General features: G+C 46.1%; 1 protein-coding gene across 1 annotated transcript in view; it reads left to right on the top strand.

Moving 5' to 3' along the window:
• Positions 1-26,443, top strand: part of BICDL2 (BICD family like cargo adaptor 2) — a 152,079-nt gene that overhangs the window by 67,026 nt on the left and 58,610 nt on the right. The window contains exons 4-5 of the mRNA XM_078652895.1: positions 13,332-13,448; positions 20,190-20,336. Of these exons, the coding sequence (XP_078509021.1) occupies positions 13,332-13,448; positions 20,190-20,336 (264 nt within the window). The remainder of the gene's footprint in view (positions 1-13,331; positions 13,449-20,189; positions 20,337-26,443) is intronic.

Genomic DNA, 26,443 nt, shown 5'->3' on the forward strand with positions numbered 1-26,443 from the left:
AAGGCGGTTTCAGTGCTGTGCCTTGGCCTAAATCCTGATTGGGAGGGATCTAGTCCCCCCGTACTTTCAATATATTTGGATAAGTGCTGGTTTACAAACTTCTCAGTAAGCTTCCCTAAGAAAGGGAGGAGAGAAATGGGTCTCAAGTTTGTCAGGTCGGTCCACGGAATGGAATTGTTTTTCCGTAAAGGCCTCACCAGAGCATGTTTCCAGTCAAGGGGAACTTCCCCTGTACTCAAGGATAGATTAACGACCTGCTGAATTCCAACACCCAGATCGTCACTCAAAAGTGACATGACCCGTGCAGGAATAATATCTGAAGGGCACCCACTTTTTATTTGAGTGATTAGAATGGTTATCTCCTTCAAAGATATTGGCGGGAATTCTACAAGTCTGTTAGCCTTGTTATCTGCTGTGCTAAGGTGTGGATGAACCAAACTGTCAACAGTTCCAGTGTTGTTGGGGATGGTTTTTGAGGTCAAGATCTTAGTATAAATACCTTCAATTTTTCTGACAAAGAACTGTGAGATGTTATTACAGAGTTCCTGGGACTCAATCCCCTCAGTTTCACAGGCTATGGGCTTAATAAACGTTTGTAAAATTTGATAGAGGACTTTAGCATTTTTACCGGCTGCTTATAATTGGGCTGCTATATGGTGTTTCCGAGCAGTCCGAATAGCTTTGTGGTAGCTTTTTAGGGAAGTCCTGTAATTATCTCTATCCTCTACCTTGCGTGTAACTCTCAATCGTTTTTCTAGCTTCCTCGCAGTTAGCTTTAATTGTCTGAGATCGTCTGTAAACCAGACTTCTTGTTTAGGGGCAGGCCGTGGTTTATATGTCCTAAGAGGAACAACATGATTTATAGTTGTGATTACAGCTTCATTAAAACTGGCTAATGCAGTGGTGACGTTGTCCCCACATTCAACCCAATTGGGTTCTATATATTTCCCCCTAAAACTCTCTGGAGTTAGTTTGTTCCAGGGTCTTCTGACATCCGCCATAGTCCTCTGAATGCCCTTAACCCTCTGATTAGAGCGAGTATAGAACTCTATGATGGAGTGGTCAGTCCAGTCCACTTGAATGGGAGGCAGACATTTTATCACTGTAGAAGTATATAACACAAGATCCAGTGTATGGCCAGCTATGTGTGTGGGTCCCTGATTCATTTGGTTAAAGCCAAGAGTGGCCAGATCCGCCAATAATGTCTGTGCCTCCACACAGGTATCTATTTCGCTGTGGACATTAAAATCCCCTACCAGAATAAAATCTGAGTTCACCTGCATATGAGGAGCTAAAGCTTCAACAAGATGAATGGAGAAATTCCCAGGAGGACCTGGGGTCGATAGACCAATGCTCCCTTCCTGGTTTCCCTGGAACTAGGGTTAATAGTGAAAATTAGGAGCTCCATTTGTGGGTTACACACCGTCTCGGTAACCACCACCTCCATTTCCTGTCTGAAAATAATGGCTAGCCCACCTCCAGTTTTAATAGGGCGGTCCATCCTTACCATTTTATATCCTGACGGCACCCCCAGTGTTATAGCAGGGACAGTGTGGGGCTTAAGCCAAGTCTCAGTTAAAAAACAAAGATGTGGTTTCTCTGATGTTAGGAGATCCCAAACCTGAGTGGAATGAGTAACCAAGGAGCGAACATTACACACAAGGAATGGCTTCACCCAACACTCGGGTGGCTCCCCGCCGGTCCACGATCCCGGTCCAGCCCCGGCCCGCATCCCCAGTCAGCGCCAACACGTCGGCCAGAAGGAACACAGCCGTTCCCCGGCTCAGGTCAAGCAATCAGCGGGCAGCCTGGTCGGGTCTCGTCAATCAGGGCAAGGGGCTCATTGGCAATCGACCTCCCGTTAGGCCAAGGCCGAGGCCCCCTCCATGGCCATGTGGTTCAGGGCTCTCTGTGTGCGTGGTCGTCTTCGCCCCGACCAGCCTTGCAAAAGTCAGGGCCTGGCCCTCAACGAGGGAATATACAGCCGTGGAGGGGAGACGGGCTCTTCACCGGACTCCCTTCGCCGCTAATTACCATCTCCGTCACAAGCAGCCTCCGCCGCCATCTTAGAGCGCAGGCCTTCTTCTCCGCCCCGTCGGTTCACGCGCTCCTGGTGGCCAGCCCGAGCCCACCACGCATTCGTTCCCTCGCTCCTCAGGGCCGGTCCGGTCCGTAGGCCCCCAACGGGCACGGAGCAGCAGGCAGCAGATTCTCAGTCCCAGCGAGGGCGCAGGAGGGCTTCACCAGCTCCGCCGTCCCGCAGTGCCCCGGGGGGACCCACCGGTCGATCACCGCAGTCGGCAAAGTCCACTGAGCGCTCGAGGCTGCCGGAAGTCCAGGCGGCCGGCTCCCGTTAAGCCCCGTCAGGAACAGGGGGCGGCGAGCAGGAACCCCCCGGATCCGCGACCCACGAGGGCCGCCGAGCGCTTTAAGACTCCCGGGCCAGGGCGGGCGCCTTGATGGAGTCGGCGCCGCTCGCTCCACGTCCGCTCGGTCAGGCTCCCACTCTGCGCCTCTCGCGACGCCGCAGCACTCCGGTTGTGGGTCCCCCTCTTTCTCTGGAGGACTTGGATGATCTCCTCAATAAAACTAAATCAGGTTCACCCTTGGATGTATGCCCGCTCAGGATCCTCAAACAGTGTAGGGATACTCTCCTGCCCCCCCGGTTGACATAATGAATAGAGCCATGAGGGATGGCCTTTTCCCCACCCAATGGAAAAACGCGGTGGTAAAACCTTTACTTAAAAAGGCCTCTCTGGATCCTGCGGTTCTAAAAAACTTTAGGCCCATATCTCTGCTCCCTGCTCCAGCAAAGATGCTGGAAGCACATCTTAATAAACATCTTGCTGCATTTGTAGAGAGTTCGGGCTGTCTTGACTCCTCCCAACATGGTTTCAGGAGGGAACACAGCACCGAGTCGGCCCTCACCATAGTGCTGGATAATATCCGCACGCGTGTTGATGGGGGCCAGACCACCCTCCTGATCCTTTTGGATCTGACGGCGGCCTTTGATACCCTCTCTCCCTCAGTGTTAACAGCTCGGCTGAGGGAGGTTGGGGTTCAGGGTTCAGCCTTAGATCTACTCACCTCTTTCCTCAGCCATCGAGTGCAAAGAGTGAAGTTGGGGGAGTATCTATCTCCGTCCCTGCCCGTGCAATGTGGGGTTCCTCAGGGGTCGGCGCTTAGCCCGACCCTATTCAACATCTATGTGACCCCACTTGCCAGGCTTATTAGATCATATGGGATGGAGATAGTATCCTATGCGGATGACACCCAGATCCTTGTCTCTCTCTCCCAGTCAGGTGCCCCAACTGCCTCCAATTTTAGATCCTGTATGGAGGCAGTCGGACAATGGATGATTCATAATTCATTAAAACTGAATGGGGAGAAGACGGAGATGATGGTGTTTGGAGGGAATGATGACGTGTGGTCATCCTGCTGGTGGCCAGACTCATTAGGAGTTTGCCCCTCCCCTACCTCCTCTGCAAAAAATCTGGGGGTCATGATTGATCCTGCCCTCAACTTAGATAAACAGGTTAGTAGAACTATCTCTACTTGTTGGGGCGTCATCCACATTCTGAGGAGAATCAGGCATTATCTATCTCTGCAGGCAAGAAAACAGCTTGCCGTTGCCCTCATTGGTTCCCGGCTGGACTACTGCAATGCGCTGTATATGGGACTGAATAAGAGCCTATTGCAACGCTTGCAGGTAGTCCAGAACGCTGATGCCAGGTTTGTGCTGAACCTCCCCAAGCGTGCCTCGGCCACAGCGGCCAGAAAACTGCTACACTGGCTCCCTGTTGAGGACCGTATCCATTTCAAGACCCTTTGCATGACTTATAGGGCCCTTACCAAAAACAGTTCCACTGGTGCTGGTAGGATCTATCCTGTCCCGCTATATCCCCTCCAGGGACTTGCGTTCTTCTAGTAGACTTCTCTTATCAGTCCCTCGAGTCAGAAGAGCTAAATGGGGCGGCAGGGCTTTTTCCACCTTGGCGCCCAAGGGGTGGAATGCACTTCCACTGGAACTAAGATCCCTACCTACTCTTCAGGCATTCAGAAGCGCTTTGAAGACGCATCTCTTTGTGCAGGCCTACCTGTAACGGTGTCATGCCTATGTTAATGATATGTTTTGTTAGGCGCCTTGATGCCTTCGGGTTATTGTCTGCGCGATATAAATTTTATTCAAATCAAATCAAATCAAATCACCACGTAGCGCCCCTGCTCCGACCCCCGGAGTAAGATCGGGGGAGCCCCCGGAGCCGTTAAGACAGGATGAATGCGGCTCGATCGCGGAGCCGAGCGCTCAGGCGACCTCCGCCATCGGCGCCTTAGCCACGAATGCTCTTCATTACCCTACAAACAATAAAAATTTTACCGATCGACTTGCCGTTAATAAGGACATGACCAGCAGAGATCGCCGATCTATAACAGTTGATTGAGCTATAACTCAATCCTTTGTCGAAGAGTTCAGCGAGAAAATTCACTATATGAACAATAGGTGCTTGAGTGGGATCCAAATCCCTCTCCATGCACCAACGAAACCAGCATTTCCAGATATTGTTGTATCTGTAGTGAGTTCCCCATGCCCATGACTCTCTGAGGAGAGTAGAAGCTGATGACGAAAGTCCTGAGACTTCGTTAGATCGCCTGACACTCTCCAGGCAAGAAGGTTCAAACTCCCGGATAGGGTCATTAGGTGAGGATCTCCGTTTACGTCCGTAAGAAGATCTTTCTGGGAAGGAATGAGAAATGGAATTTCGAAGGTCAGTTCCAGAACAGTGGGGAACCACGCCTGTGATGGCCCGAAGGGAGTTATTAGGACTAGAGAGCATCGGTCCTGCCTCACTTTCTGCAAGACTCTCTGGATCATTGCGAATGGGGGAAAGGCATAAGCATTGATCCCTGACCAGGGTTGGAGAAATGCGTTCACTGCCTGTGCGCCGGGATCCGGCACCCAGCTGAAGTAACGCTCTAGTTGAGAGGTGAGACAGGTCGCAAATAGGTCTATTTCGAATGGACCCCAATAAGAATTTAGTGAGTCGAAGACAGCAACGTTCAGTTTCCAATCGCTGTAGTCCGTAAGGAATCTGGAATTCCAATCGGCCGAAACGTTCGACTTCCCTGGGAAATATTCCGCTCTGAGGGTAATTTTGTGTTCTAAACAGAACATCCAGAGTTTCCTTGCTAGGTTCGAAAGGTCGGCAGACTTCGTACCTCCCAACTGATTGATGTAGGCTACTGCCGAGACATTGTCCTTTTTCAGAACAACCAAACTTCCCTGTATTGAGTGCTTGAAACTCATAAGGGCGTAAAGGCCGGCAGTAAGTTCTAGGAAATTTATATGCTGAGTTGACTCCTCCTGAGACCAAACGCCACCCGTATTCCGGTCTAGGAAACATGTACCCCAACCATGAAGGGAAGCATCTGATTCCAAAACAAAGTCCGGTTCCGAACCGAAAGTGCTTTCCCATTCCAAGCCTCCAGTTTTTCCACCCACAAATTTAGCTCTGTTTTGGCCTCTGAACCTAGCGTGATTCGGTCTTCGTACCAAAGACCGGATCTCAACGCCCTTCCTTTTATTCTTTGCAAGGCTCTGTAATTCAGAAGTCCTGGGAATATCGCCTGAATGGAAGAAGATAAGAGACCTAGGAGTCTTGCTTGTTCCCTTAGAGAGATGTCCTGCTGTCTCAAAACATGACGAATCTCTTTCTTGATCTTCGAGATCTTGGAAGGAGGTAAAAGTAGAACACATTTGGAAGTGTCTAGAGTGAAACCCAGAAACTCCAGAGATTTGGAGGGGGTTAGAATAGACTTCTCTTTGTTGACACTGAAACCTAGACTTTCCAGCAGATTTATAACTGTTTCCAGGTCGATGCGAATCTGAGGCAGGTCCTGGGACATTATCAAGATGTCGTCGAGGTAAATAATAAGATGAACACCCCGTTCTCTTAGGAAGAAAGCTACTCCTCTCATTACCTTGGTAAAACACCAAGGGGCGGACGAAAGCCCGAAGGGGAAAGCTTTGAACTGATAAAGATGATTTTTCCAAAGAAATTGTAGGTAAGGTTGATGTATTTCCGCCATCGGGATAGTGAAGTAGGCATCCTTCTTATCTAGTTTGACTAACCAGTCTTCTTTTTGAAGAAGGTCTCTTAGAAGATGTATTCCTTCCATTTTGAAATGCCTGTAAATGAGAAATTTGTTCTGGCCCTTCAAATTTATAACCGGTCTCCAACCTTTTCCTTTTTTCTCGACAAGAAACAAAGAGCTTACAAAGGTTAGGGAATCCAGGGGAACTTCTAATATCGCTCCTTTTTGGAGCATAGAGGATATCTCTTCCTCTACTATGTTCTCCTTCTCTACTGAGATGGGAATATCCCTCGGGAATGAGGTTTGAAACGGAGTTTGAACAAAATCTATCATAAAGCCTATTACTGTGGACAGTACCCACGGATCTTGAGTTATTTCCTCCCATTTTTTCGAAAAGAGTTTCAGTCTGCCTCCCACTTTTGGAGGGGTAGAAGGAGAAAGTAAATGAAGGGAACTTACTTGGAGGGTTTGACGAGAAAGATGATCAAGATCTTCCACCTCTTGCTCGGTTTCCTCTTCCACGGTTGGAGGTGTTGTAGTAATTATTCTGGTGTAAGCCTCTTCCGAAGGGGCGTGATCTCTGGTAGGGCCTTTGGTTATACCGGCCGGAAGAAAGGCCCCTTCTTCCGGCCCTTCCAAAAACATTATTGCTGAATACTCTCTTTATATTCCTTTGGGCCTTATCAAGAGCAGTAAAAGTTGAGACGTACTTTCCCAAAGATCTTATAAGCTCTTCACCAAAGAGCAGGCCTTTTGGAATCGAGGAAGGTTCCTTCTCAACCATATCTGTGAGTTTGGGGTCTAGTTTAAAAAGGATGAGCCTATGCCTTTCAGCGTTAATGCTAGTATTAGCATTACCTACGAGAATGAGGGCTCTTTGACTCCAACCTCTTATTAGATCTGTATCAAGCTGGGTACCTTTAAGGTAACATTCCTCAGCGGAGTCAAGAATTCTGCTCAATGGACCAAGCACGTCCAGTAGGCGATCTTGGCACCCTTTAAAGGCTTTTTCAAGATGCTTTCCTAGGGTCGCGCCCAAGTCTAAAAAGGTACTTAATTAATTCAGGGTCCATATTAGGGGCATAACAAGCTTTCTCATCGATTGAGTGTCTTGAACACTCAGCCCTTAGAATATTCCTTGTCCCTCTTTCAAGAGGGAAACAAATCCATTTTTTAATAAATTTAGAAACATGCTCCTGGGGAGACCATTGTGAGGAACGGGGATGTTTTAGATTTAGGGGGGAAAACATCTCCTCTCCCAGGGGGTTTAGAATACTATCTTTGGAAGTAGAAGGGGTTTCATCCTCCGCATCAAAGATTCCTACGTCCCCATCATCTAAATCCAGAACGTATTCGTCTGGGTCTATATCCTCGTCCTCATCTGAACCCTCCTGGTAGTCTTGAGCACTTTGAAGCAATGAGCCGCTAGGGGCATCAAGGTATTTGGGGCGCAAGGGGCACCCGAATGATGTGTGTCATAAAAGACATCTCTATTATTTGAGGTGCGAAGACCATCCAAAGATTTTGTGGTGCTAAGACCACCAATAATATCAGAGGTGCTCGGACCTCCTGTGCTCACATGCGTCCCGGTAGCAGTGTGGTTGCTTTTCCTGGTACGTTTGGCTCCCACTTTCTCTTGAATAAAAAACATCAGACACATCCTCTTGGGAAGGAAGTGGTCTTTTGTGAGGAGCAAATTGGGCAAAGGTCTCCCTTAAACAGTATTTCATTTCCTTCTGGATCATAATGCGAAAATCCTCCTTATTAAAATTAGGGAGTGTAGCATTGTTAACATCTGAATCTGAATCAGATACGTTTTCCATATTGCCCCTTTTTCTTTTTTTTATTAATAAAATGCTATTCGCCCCTATTGTATTCTCCCACTTAAAAATTGTCACTATAAGGGCTAGTTATAATAAAGGCTATTTATGGAAATAATTAGAGGATTCTTAAGGAAGCACTAAGCATTTAGACATAAAATTGTGAAGGCCTAGAGCCCTTTTCACCTAATAGTACCAAAAACACTAAATATGCAGGTATTGTCACTCTCAAACAGCGATGCTCCGTGAGAGCCTCCAACAGCTGATACCAACTGTCGATGGGTGAGGAAAGTTCCTAGGGGAGACACTCACGAAGCGTGAGACTCGCCAGGGAACTTTCCTCTAATGCCCGTCGAATGCGTTTCATTTGTTACCCTCAGCACGGACTGTGGCGGGGAATATTCCTCTTTTTTTGTTCAGTGCTAAGCGCTTAAGTGGGCAGCGATTCAAGGCCTCGCCACGATTATTGAGGCCTACGCTTCGTTTATAGAAGGCGCTTCCTTTCTGGTAAGGCTATTCTGATGCGATTCAACAGATCACATCAAACGTTTCTAAAAGCTCGCGCTTTGAGGTTGCGCTTAACTTCAATATTGCGCTTCGTTGTGAAAGAATGTGCGAGTTTAAAACTAGGTTAACAGATTCGCAGAGTTAAGAAAGACGATCGCGGTGCCAATAAACAACTACCTAGCGCTAACAATTTAAATAAGCCGATTTCTTGTAGACAAAGAGAGTAATCACCATAAGGTAACCTAGCAGGGAAAGATAATGACGACAGTACTCACCACAATACAACCTGAGAGCAGGGGAAAGAGAGCAGAAGGAGAGGATGATCTCCATAAATTGCAGATCATGGGGGGGGGGAGTGGGGAAAGCCATCCTACACACAAGCGCCCCCAAATGCCAATCTATTAAAAAAGACACAATATTAATCAAAGTATAGGAGAGAAGAAAATGAGCTACTTATCTGCTTGGAGCCGCATTTAAAAGAGGCTGATGGTTGCTATGTGTAATGTCTTACTTTATCTCAGTGTTCTTATTGGAACCTTTGTATTGTGATGCGACTGGCTTGGATCTGCAATTAAAAGTCATTGCATAATGTAGCCTCCGTTCTTGTAATGAAATGTAGAATGGGGTAGCACCTGACCTTGTCACTCAAACAGTGAATGTAATGAAAGGGCAAAAGAGGAAGTAGATGGGGGTTGCACAGCTAAGTGCCATAAGTAAAGTAAGATAAAGGCAAGTGTATAGACTATTATGTTTACATTATGCATGTAATGTGGCAAATTTGTCCAAGGATTGCCATATAGTAGAGGATATTGGAGGGAAGGACTTTCTTTTTGAGTGTAAATTATGTGCATTTCTTAAAAATGAGACCCATGCCCACCAAGTATGAAATGAAATGTGTATGAAAGATTTCCATTCCGATAAAATAACCATCACAGCAACCGAGAGGAGTAGGTCTAGAAGAGCCATATCATTACAGCTTAAGGTAATCAAAGATTTGGATGCTCTGGGTCCTAATATTACTGTAGGGCAACCTAAAACTGTTGAAAATTGGAAAATTGTCAACAATTGGGAAAGGACTTGTCCCAGTAGGATTTTAGAAGTCAGCTGTCAAAAAACATATGTTGGTGGGAACAGCCTTGTCTCCTCAGTTCCAACATTTTCCATCTTCACAAAGCTTCAGTTTATGAAGCGTAGCAGGTGTCAAGTGTAGATGGTGCATAGCAAAGAATTTCATCTGGAAAATAGATGGTGCAATTTTGTCTCTGAAGGCCATTTTGTTAATGATCTGCCATCCTTCGACCGAGATGTGTCCAATTGTTTCTTTGTCAAAATGATTAGCTCATTTAATGGCAAGGGAAGACGGTTGGGATGGGGGGAGGACTAGAGAATATCCTAAAATGTTTAAAAGGGATGTTACCAGACCTAAGCCAACTTAATAGGCGACCTGGTAAAGAAGGAAGGTTTGGTTTGCTAAGTGTGGATACTTTGACTATTAACTTTTAAAAAACTGTAGACGTCTAGTGCCAAATGATTGTAAGTATGAGCTAAACTAGAGAAAGGTAAAGGAGAATTATTATTGTCCAAAAGATCTTTGAATTGTAAAATGCCCTTGGATGCCATTGTTTCCGGAAAAAAAGTTTGGTGTATCTATCTATATTTTGGGATTATACCACAGTACTGCAAGCGTGGAATTTTGTAATGGTATCTGCATATACTTATCTAATCTTTGATAGTGTTAGAAAATATCATCTGTGATTGATTTTTCACAGTGGTTTAACACAGTTGCCTTTTTGTGTTCTGTTTGAATACCGTGTAACTTGCTGAATATGCTTTACTTAATTACCATTAAATGTAGATCTTTACAAAGTATGGATAGAGAAATTTTATAGACAATCAATATATATTTTTAAACATGTTTTATCAATTCTGTATAAATAATTATTGATACAAAATATTTTTTAACCAGTGCACTTTCATGCAGGGAGATTCAACTGCTAATGAAAGGAAGTGGGGAAATTAAAAAGAACAATTACATTTCCAAACAACATCTAATTTAGAGGATCTCACTATCAAAATCTATCCATTTTAAATATGAGCTCTGTCTTCAAATCACTTTATGCCCTTCCTAAAAAATAATCTACGTCCATAACTCCCACACATTGGAATATTTAAAACCTTCTATATCTACCAAAGAGTAATTTATTTTAAAATTCAACAATACTACTCCAGTAACCTGGCGTACATGAGTGCCTCTCTTTTGTCATGAATACAGAATGTTAGCCTTGTAGTTGTTCATTAGACCACTCTGGGAGGCCACAGTAGAAGGCTGCTGCTGCTAAAAGTGTAGGTTTCACTTAGCAGATCAAACTTTTTTTTTACATGAAAGTAAGATTTATTTATAAAGTGTGTCTTCATTTTAGCTTCTAGAGCGCTAAACGTAATTTGTGACCTAGGTGATGAGTAGCACTTTACAAAACGTCTTAGTGAAGATAAATTAAATTACTTTCCTTTGTATTGACTTATTTTATATTTTAAAGAGGGTATTTTTTTAAATATATGTGTATTATCATTATTGGTCCAATAAATATAATCCCCATGTCAGAGTACATTTTTGCCCTTTGTAAGTAATCTCCCTGTGACACCACAAGAGTGACGCCCTCTTGTGCAAGGCTGATTGAATGGCTGGGAGAACCAGTCTGTCCTCTCAGCAGGTTACACCCTTCATTCATGATATAGACTAACTTTGCACATGTGTCGACAAATCTGGCGGAAGGCGGGCCACATGGCTTAAGTTGGCCAATGCGAGTGTGCATTTCATAGGACGCTCTGCTATCAGTGCTGGAAGTGTTTAGGAGACTCAGGCTTGTTTGGGGACCGCATTTAGCTTCAGGGAGGAATTAAGGTGAAACCGCGGCATCCATCTAAGAATGCAATCTGGTTGAGATTTTTGCACAAAGAGGAAGGCTGGTTCCCTCAGGCGCAGTGGCTTCACTGTTCAGGCACATCTGCTGTCCATTTGCGACCAGCCTGATTTAACACACCTTTTCTTGTGTATGTGGATCAATTAAATGTGCAGTGCTCTTGAATAAATTCAGGAAACAAAAACAACGTAAGGGATTTATCTCCAAAATGTTGCACTGATAGTCCAAATGAAAAGACAAATCCATTTCCCTAATATTAATACTGGTGTGACATGGCATTTGAACCACATCAGAAAATTTAGGAAACGTATACACAAGTGTATCTGTTAAATTTACACAGTATGCAGTGATAAAATAAATCATCTCCAATCGACTTGTTTCACATAAGTTACATTAATTTGCGAACATTGTGCAAATCAGCATGCTAAAAAGAATTATCCGAGGATCAGGCATTCTTTTTTTGTACCCTTTATGACACTTAATATGATTTATGAGTTATATATCTGTTGCATGAGGTTCCACATGTTGATCCTAGAAGTGGGGGGGGGGGGCTAACCTAGTTAGGCAGTATGCAAGTGACACCATGGTGCACGATATCACGGCGCATGACACAGGAATTGACATCATAGTAAGTGGCATCACAAGCCATGACTTTACAGGAAGTGGCATCCCAAGACGTGACATCAGATCTAGAGCCCTCACATTTATGTTTAGCAGGTCTATCGTGTACGTGTGAGCGCATAGCGAGGATAATAGCACTGTGAGCTATGGAAGATATGTGACTTCTACACCTTGCAATCCCCCAGTTTTATGTAACACATCCTGTAAATTCATTTACAAACGTATATAATTTATTGTACATGTAATATGCACGTGTTGATGTAAAGCACTCTGACACCCTGCATTGGGATGAGTAGGGTTATACAGGAAAAAATAGAGGTACTTAAATTATTTCAAAGCCTCCTCAGGTGTAGTAAGCACTAAATAAATGCAATTTGCTTTGTGTGAATACTAGGAAAGACTAACGCATCTGACATTCTTACAGTGCATGCATATCTCCTAAACAGGGACCGCACAAAGTGAAAAGCTGCCTTTCTTAAGTATGTGTGAAGTGCTAACAAGGTGGGAGCCTCTGTTTCCCCTCCACTTCATTGCATTTGCATCAGGTGTGAGGCTCCTGACTGCTCCCAGCCAGGATACTCGAACAAAAGGAGGCCTGATGACCCCTCAAATGTGGCCTTTGGTATGTTCCCAACAGGAGTCTAAAATAAGAAAGCCCTCCTCACCTGCACATTGTTGCTTGTTGCAGATGGAAAGCAGACAACGTGCAGGCTCTGTTGAAAGTGTCCCGGACGAGTTCAGCATATTATTCATTGGGGCTAAAGTTCTTGGCAGGGTGTACGGCGATCACCCTGTGAAAATAGTGGGTGGACGCCATCCACCCGCGTGTACCCCTGACTCGTGCCCTGGGGCGTAAGCTAGAAACTGGGGCAACTCGATTTCTTCCACTGCGTATTGCACGAGCAGCATAAGTGCGGCTAACAGCTTTGTCGTGTGTTTTTTGCACCAGTGCTAAATTTTGTTGATGTGGCACAGGCCTATACTTCTATACCAATATGAAAAGTTGAAATCCCTAAAACTTCATTAAAATTTAACAGGAATGTAAAAGGATCTTTATAATGCATGATAATTATGTATATTGTATGTGTTTATTCCCTCTCTCACTTTCTCTGCTCTTATCTGTCTCCCCATTCCCCTTTCGCCCATTTACCCCTTCTCTACCTCTACTGCCCATCCTTAATCTACGCCCCTTCCTACCGCTTGTTACCGCACTCTCTTCACACCTTCCCGCTCCTCCGTCCACCTTCTTCCAACACTCCTTCCTTACCCATGTTACCACACCCTTTCCTATCTTTCCTGCCTAACATCTAACCCACACAACCCTTCCGTACTGCACCTGCTCACCCCTCCCCCTGCCGTCCCTCCACAGGCGGCCCAGGCGGAGCAGAAGCTGCTGGCGGACCTCCATGCCCTCCGAGAGGAGAACAGGATGAAGACCCTCAGTGGCTCGGAGTTCGCGTCGCGCCTGCAGAGCCTTCAGGCCGAGGTGGGTGCAGCCATTGGCATTAGCTGGGTGCTATGACTTCTGTATCAATAGTGTCGCTTCCCCACATGGAAAATAGCAAAAGACCCTGCAATATCGTATAGACAGATCTCTGCAACAAGTGCATTAGCCTCCAGAGCCATATCACCTCGATTACAACCAGCTACTCTCAGTTGACCTCAAAAGCCGTTATCTGGACTATGTGCGCTCGCTCAGGGCACAGCCATGGGCCTGTTTTGTGCAACTGCACTCTCAAGAGCACATACATTACACTAAATTCCTCTGATTTAGTGCAGCTGCAGGAAGCACCGGTCAGAAACAGTCAGATGCAACCACTTCTCCTTGTTTTAAAACAGTCCGGCATGCAGGTCGTGCACTAAATCTGAGAAATTCCAAGTTAAGAGCCGTTACCTTTTGCGTCTCGCAATTTTTGAATTCTAGCAAAAGGAAATGTACTACTGTGGATCAGACACATTTCGCGATTTTCAAAGGGTAGCCAATGACCTGCCTCATCAAGATTCATGAGGCAGGTCGCAATTTGCGACCCATTGGGAATGGGCAATAACACAGGGATGGTGGCCTGCTGGGGACAGCAGACCCTCATGTCTGTGTTTTCTTTTGAAATAAAGCAACTTTTTTTTCATTAAAGGAAAACGGGATGCGTTTCAAAAACAAATATGAAACTTTTTTGTTTAATTTATTTGAGGTCGAGCCAGGGCAGCGCATGCGCTGCTCTGCGCGCCATGCTGTATTGGAGTATGTACTTTAAGCCCCGCTCACTCTCCGGCCATATTTGTCATTGGCTTGTGTCATTGTCCTTCGTAAATGTTGGCTTCTGATTCTTTATTAGGCTTCATAGTCCCTCATTAGTACCTCCTTGCCTTCATTTGTAACCTTCCATGTGTACTGCCCCTTTTACTTCGGTTGTTACACAGTACATCTTCTTTAATCTGTGAGCACAATTTTTTTAATGAGTTTCTCTCTTACTGAAGGAGGGCAGGAGGGTCTCTTGTGTGCAGTTGTGACCACCAGCTTATTTATTTAACTCATAGGAAACTGGTAGATCTTCAGGGGCCAGGGGGGCAACTCAGTGATGCCTTCAAGCATTTGGAATGCAATAGGTCTTGCATCTGCGAGAGTTTATACTATTGGCATTGTAAACCCCAATGCCTTTTATTTATGTTTTAAAAACCAAAACAAATAAAAGGCATTGTCATTTACAATGCCAATAGCTCGAACTCGCATAAATACAAGGCCTATTGCATTGCATATACTTGTTGAAGAGTAGGCAGTGGTTTGTGGGACCACTGCCTGCTCTTAAAATACGTTTTTGCTGCCAATCACAAAGGGGAAGGGGTCCCCCAGTGACCCCTTCATGTTTGTGAGTGGTTTACCACCTTCTTGAAGTAGGTGGTAAACTGCAATTGTTTTGCGACCACATTCTTGTCGCAAAAGAATCATACATCCCCCTGTGACTCACTATTAGGAAGGGACGCCCTTGCCACGCACCTTTATAATAGAGAATCAGAAACCTTATTTTGTGAGTCAGTAACAGGTTACCGACTCACAAAATAGGGTTGATACATGCTACAACTGTTTATAGCGGTTCCAAACAGCCCGAATCTCCGTTTGCGACTGCTAACAGCGGTCATTCATGTGGCCCTAGATGTATTCACTCCTGGGAGCGTTGTCGCATAGATTCAGGCTCACAAAATGATCTGTGCTAGCCCACATACTCATGTTACTGCCCGGGTCTCTGTAGCAGTTAGCCTAATGAAATGTCTTCCGAGATTTTAACTGTTCACCAGCTGAATTTGAAAATTCGGCCTGTCGAAGTAGATAATATGGGCCATATTTATGATTTTTTCATGCAAAGGAATGCTGCAAGACACCTTGCAGTGCTGCTTTGCGGGTAAGGGAGAGGGCAGGAATGCGCCATACATTTTCAGATTCCTGCCCTCTCCTTGCGCTAGCACACTTTTGGCTGCCTAGTGCCATCTAGGGATTGGTTTTCTGTAGGAAGGGACACCTTTCTACACATAAAAAACAATCTTCTGAGGCTTTTTCCTCTTTTTATGTGTGCTGCAGAATTCAGGAAGCATCAAAAACTATTGGAAGTAAAAATATTTTTCCTTGTTACGCCCCCGCTAATAAGGTGTAGAATTGTGACGAATTCCCAAGTCTATCACTCATGGTAAATCTGGGAATGTGCCAAAAACCATGGGTGGATGCGTGGGAACATCTATGCTCCACCCATGTAACGCATCCGCGGGGCAGAGTAACGCAAGGGAGCGACTTCCGTTGCCTTGCACCAGATTTCCAAGCACCGCAGAGTCACGCAAGTTGGCCTTACGTAGCTTGGTGAATCTCATCTAGGTTTTGGGTCAGCTTCACGTTATCTTGTGTGGCGTAAGGGCGACGCAAAACTTTGATGAATCTATCTGAGTTCATCAGTAGTTTTGCATAAATAAACCATAATGACTTTACAGAAATCACAAATCATAATGTGCACTCCCTTTCAGTAACACATGAGAATTCTACTATAGTGCTTACAGGTTAAATGTTTGGGGAATCCCCCACCAAATACATAATCTTCAATATGGGCAGTTGACCAAACCTGGCCCACAAGAAAGGCCTGCTACTCATGCAGACAAATGACAGTATTTCGGATAATTAAACAATAACACATGCTCCAAACACCAAGAACAAAATACCTCTGAAGTGAGTAGTTTCAGCAGCCATGGGCGCACTGGCCGCTGGTGAACTTTGAAAGTGATGGGCCTTAATCAATCGGCCGCATTTTTCCGCCCTAGCGAATCAAAAAAACTCCACAAGAAACTTTCCTGACAGTAATGAAGTTGCAGCGACTAGAGCCTCTGGCCCAAGGAAAATGATGCCTAAAACAGTGACGTAATGCAAAATGACCCCCCTCGGCCAATGAGGTGGGGCCCTTGAGTCTTCCACATCTCACAGATATTAGTTGGCTTCTGTCAGAAAATGGGGCCTCGGAGCCCCCCTTCAGCACTGCAGGAGCCGATTTACACCAGTATGTGAAGAGGGACCCCTGAATCTCCCATATCTCACAGAAATTATTTGGCCTTGGGCAGAACGGCCCCCCTGAAGGGTCTCTAAGGCTGGGGTACCTTCCCTACTCTGCAGGGGCAACGTTACGCCGTGGTCCCAATAGCATCATGAATATCATAAACTCACCTTGGTCTGATCACTAACAATGTTATCACAATGTAGAGACCGAGAGACTTTGACACAAGTTGCACTCTCCCAGCTTTAAAACCACTTGCACGCTAGCGGTTTTCCCGCTGTGCGCTGGAATTTCAAAATCACCATGTTGAGTGACGAGTTCACCTTGTCATCCGCACAGGGTAGGTAATGCTCGTCATCAGCATGGAAGGGGTTAATAGCTACACACAAGAGCAACTGGCATTGTCAATGAGATAGGATGAAGAAAGAAATTGGATCCTACCGTAAGGGGAGATGTTCTGTCTTAACCTCTTAAATATCCAGAGATATTGAATTAGACCAACAAATCTGCTTGTAATACATGTTGGAAGTGCATTCATTTCCCCCTAAAGGATTAGCTTGTCATTTTTGAAAGAACAATCATGTTGCATTCAAATATGAACAGCTCATTTGTGATAAATAAGCTGGGCCTAATTTCTCCAAAACAAAAGATTGTCATTTCCTGAACACAAGTTTCCAGAGTCAGAGTCCAAAACATTTTCCTACTCGTAGGGGTGAGAAAATGCAGAATATTAGAAAATATTAAACATTAAAAAAGTAATTTAGCCACAGTTTTGAGTTATATTTAATGTATAAAGTTCGTAGGCCACACCTAGTCTAGAACACATAATAAACTCATAAATGCTTCCTAATGAAAAGTTTAGAATGTAGATATACATATTGCACCAGAAAACTAACTAGCAAGCTTGACAGAACTGAAATATGTCACAAGCAGGGCTCTGCAGCAGATGCCTACCCCCTTGTGCTATCTGCATACATACATGCACGCATGCGTATGCATGCACAAACCGCATTTCTCAGAAGCAGACTATTGCATGCTGCATAGATATAAAGAATAATAATATTTAATATCACAAGACACGGAAGAAACTGTATCGAGAGAGGAATCTTAATAACCCCCCACACCCCTTCGCCCTGTCGCAATCAGCAGTTTGTGACGCGTTGCCGGGGGATAGTCATGGAAGTCCAGAGGGAAGGTGAGGTGACATTGTTATTGGCGTCGCCTTCTTAATTACAGGCAGCGACACCCAAAGAAAACAGGCCCGGCAAGTTCAAGGACCCGCCGTTTCACGCAGAGGAGGAATGAAAACGTGTTCTCCTCAGAGACGTCTTTCGCCCCCTAGTGGAGATTACTACCCGAAGAGAGAGGGGCTTCGACTTAATGCACGCCCTCTCTACAGCAGCGTAACCATGTGTGCATATATTAACAAGCATTTGCAAAGTAATAGGTCTCGCATTTGCAAGAGTTTAAGCTATTGGCATTGTAAATGACAATTCCTTTTATTTACTTATTTTGCTAATTAACACATAAATAAAAGGCATTGTCTTTTACAATGCTAATAGCTCAAACTCTTGTAAATGCGACACTGATTCAAAGAAGCGGCCGCCATTGTCCCTACTGCTCGGAAAGTGAAAGCACTCATGGGGTGCTGCATGTTGGAGGAAAGCATGCCTGCAGTAGGAGAAACTCATTAAAGAAAATAGTGCTTACAGACGAAAAAAGACGTACTGTGTAACAACCGAAGTAAAAGGGCCAGTCCTCATGGGAGGTTACAAATGAAGACAAGGTGGTACGAAGGAGGGACTAACAAGCCTATTAAAGAATCAGAAGGCAGCATTTACGAAGGATAATGACACAAGCCAATTACAAATATGGGCGGAGAATGGGCGGGGCTTCTATTCCATACTCCAGTTCAGCATGGAGCAGAGCAGCGCAAGCGCTGCCCAGGCTTGACCTAAAAAAAGAACATTTCTTCCAGGTAGAGGGCGACAAAGGATTGAAGGGGCAGAGAAGATTGGGTCCTTTGAGTCACGGGGTTGTTGTTTCAGGTACTTGAAGATTTCCACTTGCAACTTCTAGGGATCGCTGCAGCAGATGCACTGAGTCAGGGAACTACCTCATTGGACACAAGTTTATAATCTAGTCCGTTCTTCATCTTGGGGCTCCCAGAAGGACGAGGGTTTTTCCCTATGCCCCAGTTTCTAGTAGGTTCTGGGCAGTATTGCTCAATGGGCAGTGGGGTCGAACGAATCTGATCCTCGATGCACTAACTGTCATGCTCGGACAGGCATAAAGCAATATTCCAGCATTAGATTCAATAAAATGTCTCAGGACTGCGCATAACTAATGGAGCTATTTTACCGAGATTGTAACTTGCAACCGACAGATAACGCAAGGATACCTGCAACAAAAGGAATCCTATATAAAATACAAATCTGTGACTTACACTGACACTGTATGCTCTGCTGCAGGTGCATTAACTCTATGAGCTATTTTATGATGATTCATTCTTATTTCCAGATAATTAACATAAATCTCTCCAGCAATCCCATCATCCGCAAGATATTTTACCAGTCTTGTGCCCTGATACTTGCTATTTGACATAGATATCTACAGCAAGTGCCATAACCTCAGAAATTAACTTAAAAAGTAGTCTGCGACCAGTTAAGTAAGCTAGAAACCCTTTACCATCATGTTTTCGTAATTGCCATTATTTGGGGAGGGGGGGCAGAGTTTGTAAATAATAATGCATAGGCTGACTGTTGTTTACTCTGTCACTCATGAATTTGCCATTCATGACTCTTCCGCCCCCCCACTTTTGCATTCACCCTCCATAGAGGAAGAGGTGTGGCGCCGCGGCTAGGGCGACTGACTCCGGAATCTGGGGATCACGGTTTGATGCCCAGCACCGGCGGCAGATTGGCCCAGCACCATGTGACTCTGGGCAATAGCTTGCTTAATCTTCCCGACGGCCCCCAGCACCTAGAGACCCTTCTGGGTGATTGTTCGCACTTTACAAATGTGGATTTTTTATTTATAGGTTTTCAGATGATTGTTTTCATTTCAGCACCGTCTTTTTGACGTGAACCAGCAATACAATTCCCAGAATGCAATATGCTATTAAATGGAAGTCCATGTGGAAAGTTGTATTCCTGATGAAATGAAGTTCAGTGGTAACTTTAGATGAGATCTCTTCCTGCTTGAGTATCAGGGAGGGTGGATCATGGGTAGCTTCCTCTGTGCACAAACCCATTAATGCATTCACTGTCACTAAGTCTCTTAGTGTTTAATCTCTCACATTTATGAAAAGTCTAGGGGCCATATTTAATGTTTGGTGGATGGGATATTCCGTGGCAGACATAGTGTATATCCTGTCAATCATATTACAAGAGCGTTATGACCAGTTGCACTAGTAATACAGTGGACAGGATAGCCGTCCAGTTGGTGACGGAGTGTCCTGTCTGCCAATCTCTAAATAAGGCCTCAAGCCATTTATCTCCCAGGGAGGGTCTAGAATGCTGGTCCCTCGAGCCGCACTGTCCCAAAGGGTCTCCATTTGGCAATGCTTGGAGCGAGTCGACTGTCTCACGCATGGAGGCAACGAGAAGACAGTCTTCTTGTGATGTTACGGGGGGGATCTTCCAAAGTGATTGCTCCATTGCCTTGTTGCCTCCACTGAGGTTCTCAATCATTGTGTCCGACAGAACACCATGCTGCAGGAACGGCGACAAGACCTGGAGTACCAGATCCGAGTCCTGCGGGAAGAGAGCGAGAGCAGCCACGGCATGGCGAACTCCTTCCAAGAGAACAGCCTCCACCTGAGGAGGCAGCGAGACGAGAAGGACCTGCAGGTAAGAGGCTGTTGCGGGATGGAAGTGGGGAAAGTAGACCAGGGGCCTAGGACACCTTCTAAAAGAACATGTAAAAACAGTTTCAATCGGGTCGGGGACAATCGATATTTGCCCGGCGGTATTGCCTTTGTGACCCTCTAGTTATTTAAATCAATGAAGAGGCAGGCGCTGGAGACTGGAAAGCAGGAAACAAGGTTTTTTATTCTCTCCGGAGGAGAACACAACGAAACGGACAGAAGGTATCGTTCTGAGGTGCTCTAACTGTCTTTCTGAGGCCTGGCCTCTTATATCCACATTTATGACTTTATTGCAGATTACACATACATGTTTAAAGCTTTGATGTGCGGAAAAGACATTCTCGGAACTCCCCTTTGGGCCCGTTCCCATACACATTTACAGTTAAAGTCCCCACCCTAGTCACAACAGGTGATGAGCATCGCGCAGCTGGATAATCCGCCGATTCACGGAATGAGGGGAGTCTGATCGGATCTCATGGGGTGGGGGGGCTTTGATCAACCCGGGGATTCTTTGATGGGGGAAGCTTTCTATTGTACGGGGAGGGGCAAGGATGGTATCGGCAGAGCTGGGTGTCGGCTTGGGAACGGGGAGGACAAAACGGGCTCACGGGGAAAAAGGGGTTTGCATCTAAGGGCCGGAGATCATGAAAGGAAAGCAGGGAGGTGTCGCGCTGGGAACAGGATGAGGGCCGGGGGCAGAGCAGCGCCGAAGAGGGGTTTATGACTCAAGGCAGGTGCAAGCAGGGGGGGGTGGTCAGCGTGCAGGCTTGGTGAAGGCAAAGGGCTATGTCAGAGGCCAGCGGCATGCAAAAGGGTTTGTTCTGATCGGGACATCTTAAAATGGCGGGCGCGCACGACAAAAGTGTGGCATCAGGGGAAGAGGCAAGATGGCGCAGATAATGTTCACCAAAACGCACTAATTTTCCACAGTCCTCCCTTTAACATATTCAAGACATCTTGCTGGTTCATTTTCTACTCGGGTCTATTGTGGTGGGCATGAGAAAGAAACCGGTAGGAACCCTCGAAAAAGAGTTGTAAACAATACATTTTGAGGTTCCTAGTTTTTAGGAGGTGCACCTATTTGATAAACTTTGATACATTTGTTCAGCAGGAAAGTCATAGGAATGAAATACAAAAAAACGGCGAGCAGCAAGTACATATCATAACGTGAACTGGCAGGTTAATACATATTTCAGATTCGGTTTGGAGCAGGATCAATACAATGGCGGCTGGGAGAGAAATGAGGCAAAAAAAACGGTGATTGAGGATGTCAAATGTTCGAAGTTTACGAGTTCTCATTGTTCTTTGTGGTCTTTCGTTGGCGCTGTTGAGCACCGGCGGTGGAGCTACAAGTCCGGCTCTGTTCTAAGTTCTGCGTTGCAGGGCACGACCCTTTCCTCGCGTTTCTGGTCGGAAAGGTCCTTTTCGCCCTGTGTCCTTTGAGGTGATTGTCAGAAAGTTCCGATGGAAGAAGAGCGTTCAAAACAGTCCATAGGGTAGGTCAGAGGAAAAAAAGGGGGATGGAGCAAGGCCAAATTAGGAACAAACTAGGGGAACGAGAGACTTCAAATAGGCGGGCGTGTGACGGAATTCAGAGAGCGGGGACTTGTCGACAGGCACTGGACGTCGAGCAGGGGCATCAGGTCGACCCTTTCTTTTCATGCTGTCGAAAACAGTGCCTCGTCCTGCAGCTCTTTTCAGTCGTGGTCTCGCCTTGGCTAATGTCGCAGGTGTCCCTTAGTCTGCAGTCGGGCCTCGTGCTCCCACATCCGGTCCTTCTCTCCTCCAACAGCAGTACCCTTAAACAAGTTTGAAAAGACAGTCTTTTAGAAAATTTTCGGATGAAGATAATCAAAAAGTCTATTTCTCTCCCAGCTCCAGGCAAAGAATGAAAATGTCCGTCATTTTTAACGTTCACAACTGGCATATGAATGACCGGTGGCGGACCTGCTGGATTTACTATGACTTTCCTTCATAATCATTTATTACAGGCATGACAGTTCATCTGATGGTAACCCACCTTCGGGAGACAAATCTGGCAAAGATATGCCGTTCTCTAGAGTTTCACATTTACAAAAGGGTACAGTGAGTCGTCAACATGGTACTACACAGGTATTTTGCTGAGAGACGAACATGGCTAAACATTTCCTTTCTATCGGTGCATCCTGTTTTTCAACTACTGCGGGGTTCATTTTGATGATTTCTTTACCTTGGTCTAGTCTGTTAACCTTGTAAAACATCATTCTGGGTCCTACGTAACCTTTTACAGCCCGGTTACTTAACTAGGAAGGACAGGGGTTTTATGGGAGACAACCAGGGACATGGACAGGGGAGGTAGCGGGGGTGATCGTTTTTCTGGTTTGGGTATTGCGACGATTCGGGGAGGGGAGGGTCGCGTATTCTGAGGTCCTTGTTTTATACTATAGGAGCCGTTGACATGTAGTTCCCTTATTTCGGGCCAGATTAGGGAACCTCTGTCGTCTTACCTGTCCTTTCCCTTATGGCCCAACCTGGGTTCATTGACTTCTAGCGGAAAAGGAGAGGTAATGACGCGGCCTCAGGGTGATTGTATTAAAGACAAATGTTTGTGCAAATACTGACGGTATTTGAAGCCAATTAGGTGGTGTGCTAGGGGCGGCAATCTGCCAATTTCGGGGCCAACCACTCGGAAGAGTGGTAGTGCAAAAAAAAAGGGGAGAGAGAGTGAGAGAGAGAGAGAGAGAGAGAGAGAGAGAGAGAGAGAGAGAGAGAGAGAGAGAGAGAGAGAGAGAGAGAGAGGAGAGAGAGAGAGAGAGAGTGCAACGGCAGGCTAAATAGTACACGTGCAACAGAGAGGGCGGCAGTGCATTCAAGAAAGGCTATTTAGTGCATTACACAGTAAAGGGTATTCACGAGTCCGCGTTAGAATCTTGTAATCACGCAGTTTGAGCATTAGACAGGGTAGAGGGGACGTACTTTGAGAAAAGGAAAGAAGAAAAAGGAGGTACCATTTTGTCGCACTTTCTCGCATTCTCGGTCCTTTGACCAGTTGGGTCAACGCCTCAGTCACACACACACACATTCCCTCACAGTTTCGCATCATACGTAACGTGGGTTCATTCGCCCGGTCTGGTTTAAGGGTGATCACTTTTTATCAGGTTGTGCTAATTTTTCGGGTTTGTTCGATACGTGAGTAGTTTGCAGGCGTGCTTAGACACCACCCCGCGGCGCTAGTCCGTTTCGCGTATTTAGACGTGGCAAGGTCTCAGATCTTCGCCACACCTTGGCTGTAATCTCTGATGTAACCTGCAGAGGGAGGAAAAAAGGGGGGGGGTGGGGGAGACAGCATTCGCGCGCATTCAAATACATGGATTCATAAGTCCTTTACTTACCTTTTACTCGTCTTTCCTCCTTGGGGCAGGGTCCCCGGGGATATGGTTTTCGGAGTCGGGGGGGTAGTGTGTTCATGTAGGGCGTGTGCGGGGAAACATAAAAAGGAAACCAGAGGGGCCTAGTGCGAGGTATCTAGTCAAAGGGTATATCTCACTATCGGGATCCTTAAACCTCTTTCAACGCCGTGGCGTTCTAAAGTTCTTCGGTTCTTGGGTCCCTGCTACTTTGGAACGTTGTACTTTACAATATTTACATTATTTCATTTCACCCTCCTTTTACATTCCCTCATTTACACCATTCGTTTTACCCATCCTTGGAAGTCACGGTCTTCCTCTACGCGAGAGTTCATGAGTCAGTCGCGTACTTTTAAGACGGAGTGTCGTGTTGTCGATCCGATCCGTCCTCCAGGGCTGGGCAACCATCTTCCTTTAACCTTAAAGAGAGAGCAGAGTAGGGTGCACAGAAAAAGAACTTTCCTACCCATCCCATATTGTTTTAAAATAAAGCATGCAATACCCGTCCATAGTTTCAAAGACTTTATTTTGCAAATTCATTTCAGCATATGGATTAGGAGGGTGTGGTCGTATTTGGTCGGTCGTGGCAATGGCTAAAGTGCGTACAGTGGGGGGTGTCGTTTGCAACAGTAAAAACATCGGAAAGTTTTACTCATTCATTTGTGAGAGACTAAAACGTCTATTAATTGGCTGGGGGTTCGGGGGCATATATTTTCATAATTTAGAAACATAATCATAACAGTTGTAATCAGATTTCCTATATGCATACCGTACGTATGCATCGTAAATGAGGTTTACATCAGTTATAAAAATATAATACATTGTATATTCGTAGTCAACATTTGTAACGGGGATCTTTTCATACTGTTCGTCGAGTGAGCTCTCCTTGTCTTTTCTAGCCAAGTGTACAAAGGATCACAAAAATCTCAGAACATCAAGTTTATATTAGTGCGAAGGAACACCACGAGGTGTTCGTAAGTTCCGATTGATACCAGCGCCATTTTGGGCGGGGCCGGCACAGTCCGGAAGCAGCATCAGGGGGAAATGTTTCCATTACTGGCAGTTTGGACCAGAGTCCTTTTCGGCAGTTCTAGAATTCACGCTAACAGAAGGTGTGGCAATGTCATGTTTGTTTCGTTGGCGATCGAAGCAGCCGTCCCTTACCGGAAACCTGCAAAGGCCGAAGGCTCCGCCGGGGACCTTTGTATGATCTTCAAGGCTGCGGAGATGCTGCCGGAGATGGGGGCTCGTGCTCCATGGGACAAATGTTCGAGTTGTATGGCTGGCCAAAGTTACTCTAGTGGCCGGGGCCCGCCTTCCAGCGGATCCAGACGCCATTTTGAGGCCCTACAGGGGCCACTCTCGTCGAGTTTGCAAGAATGGAAGAGACCCTTCGGAGTGAAAGGAAGAGGTCCCTGTTTTGTGAGAGCGGGACGTTCAGCTGGGGTGCAGCTGTGATGCCCCCACCTGGGGGGCGAGGGAGACTCGTTCACATCGTCTCCTTCTCCCGGTGCACTCCATGCCGCTCCTTTTCATCGCCCTGCATGAAGGCCTCTCCACATCCGGTGTTCCCCAAGTGTCACCATTGTACGTTCGGTGCTGCGCAAATACTGGGGTGCCACCATTGTGTGTTCGGTGCTGCGCAAGTACTGGGGTGCCACCATGGTGTGTCCGGTGCTGTGGAAGTATGGGCACCATCGCCTGACTGGGGGTGTTCGGCGCCGGGCTGGGGGCTGGGAAACCTCCTACCGGTGGAGGTGGGAGAGGCTCGTCCGCGTCGCCTCTCCCTCCCAGCCCAACTTGGACAAATTGTTGTGGAGGTACGTGCAGGGCATCCCGCCGTCCAGGACTGCTGCGGCTGTGACGGAAGAGAAAAGGAAGAGGTGCCTCGCTCTCCTCTTGACATGTGGCGGGACTACCTTAGTCTTTCCAGGCCCGTTGCGGCCGGCCAAGGAGACATGTGGCGGGACTACCTGCAAATGCCCAGGCTGCGGGCTCCTGCCTCTCCTCCGGCTCCCCCATACGTTAAGATTTCCTGACCAAGAGTTGGCGGCGGGGCTCGCCTTATATGGGTTGCCGTTGGTTGGGCGTAGCCGTAACCCTGCCCTACTTTGGAAGGTTCCAGAATGGGGGGGGGGCGAATGTTCTGTTTGACTTCTACTTTCTACAGTTTATCGTTATTATTCCTTGTTTGTTGTGTTAAATTAAAAGTTCAAGTTTATTAATGTTCTACGGATTTTGTTTTATCATTTCTTTCTTTCCAGGTTTCTTTTATGCTAAGTTTCTGCTAACAGGGGTCGAGTAACACGGAAACACGTGTAGAGGGGTGACGCAGATTTGTACATTACATACACACGAACTCAGACGGGGGACAGTACAAGTACGACATACAAAGACCCAAGACAAATATAAAAACAGTTATCGGTCATAATTATCTCTTTCCGTCTGTGAGTTTTTAAACGAGGCTGGGTTCCCGTCTTGACATTGCCCGACCTAGGAGAACTTGATCATGCCGCTGAGATTTTCCTGGCGAAATCTGTGCCATCGGGCATAATCAAACGTGGTGGTTCTGTCTGGTCTGTCTATGTAAGTCGGGCTCTTCTCTGTCTCGCGCCTTTTCTCGTACTGTCGGTCTGTCGTTCTTGTCGGCCCTTTGCTTTTACTCACGCTCAGTAGAGTCGGGCATTGGGCTTTCCAGTGTCCG

Source organism: Lissotriton helveticus, chromosome 7 (genome assembly GCF_964261635.1).
Source record: "Lissotriton helveticus chromosome 7, aLisHel1.1, whole genome shotgun sequence".
NCBI classification, from domain to species: Eukaryota; Metazoa; Chordata; class Amphibia; order Caudata; family Salamandridae; genus Lissotriton; species Lissotriton helveticus.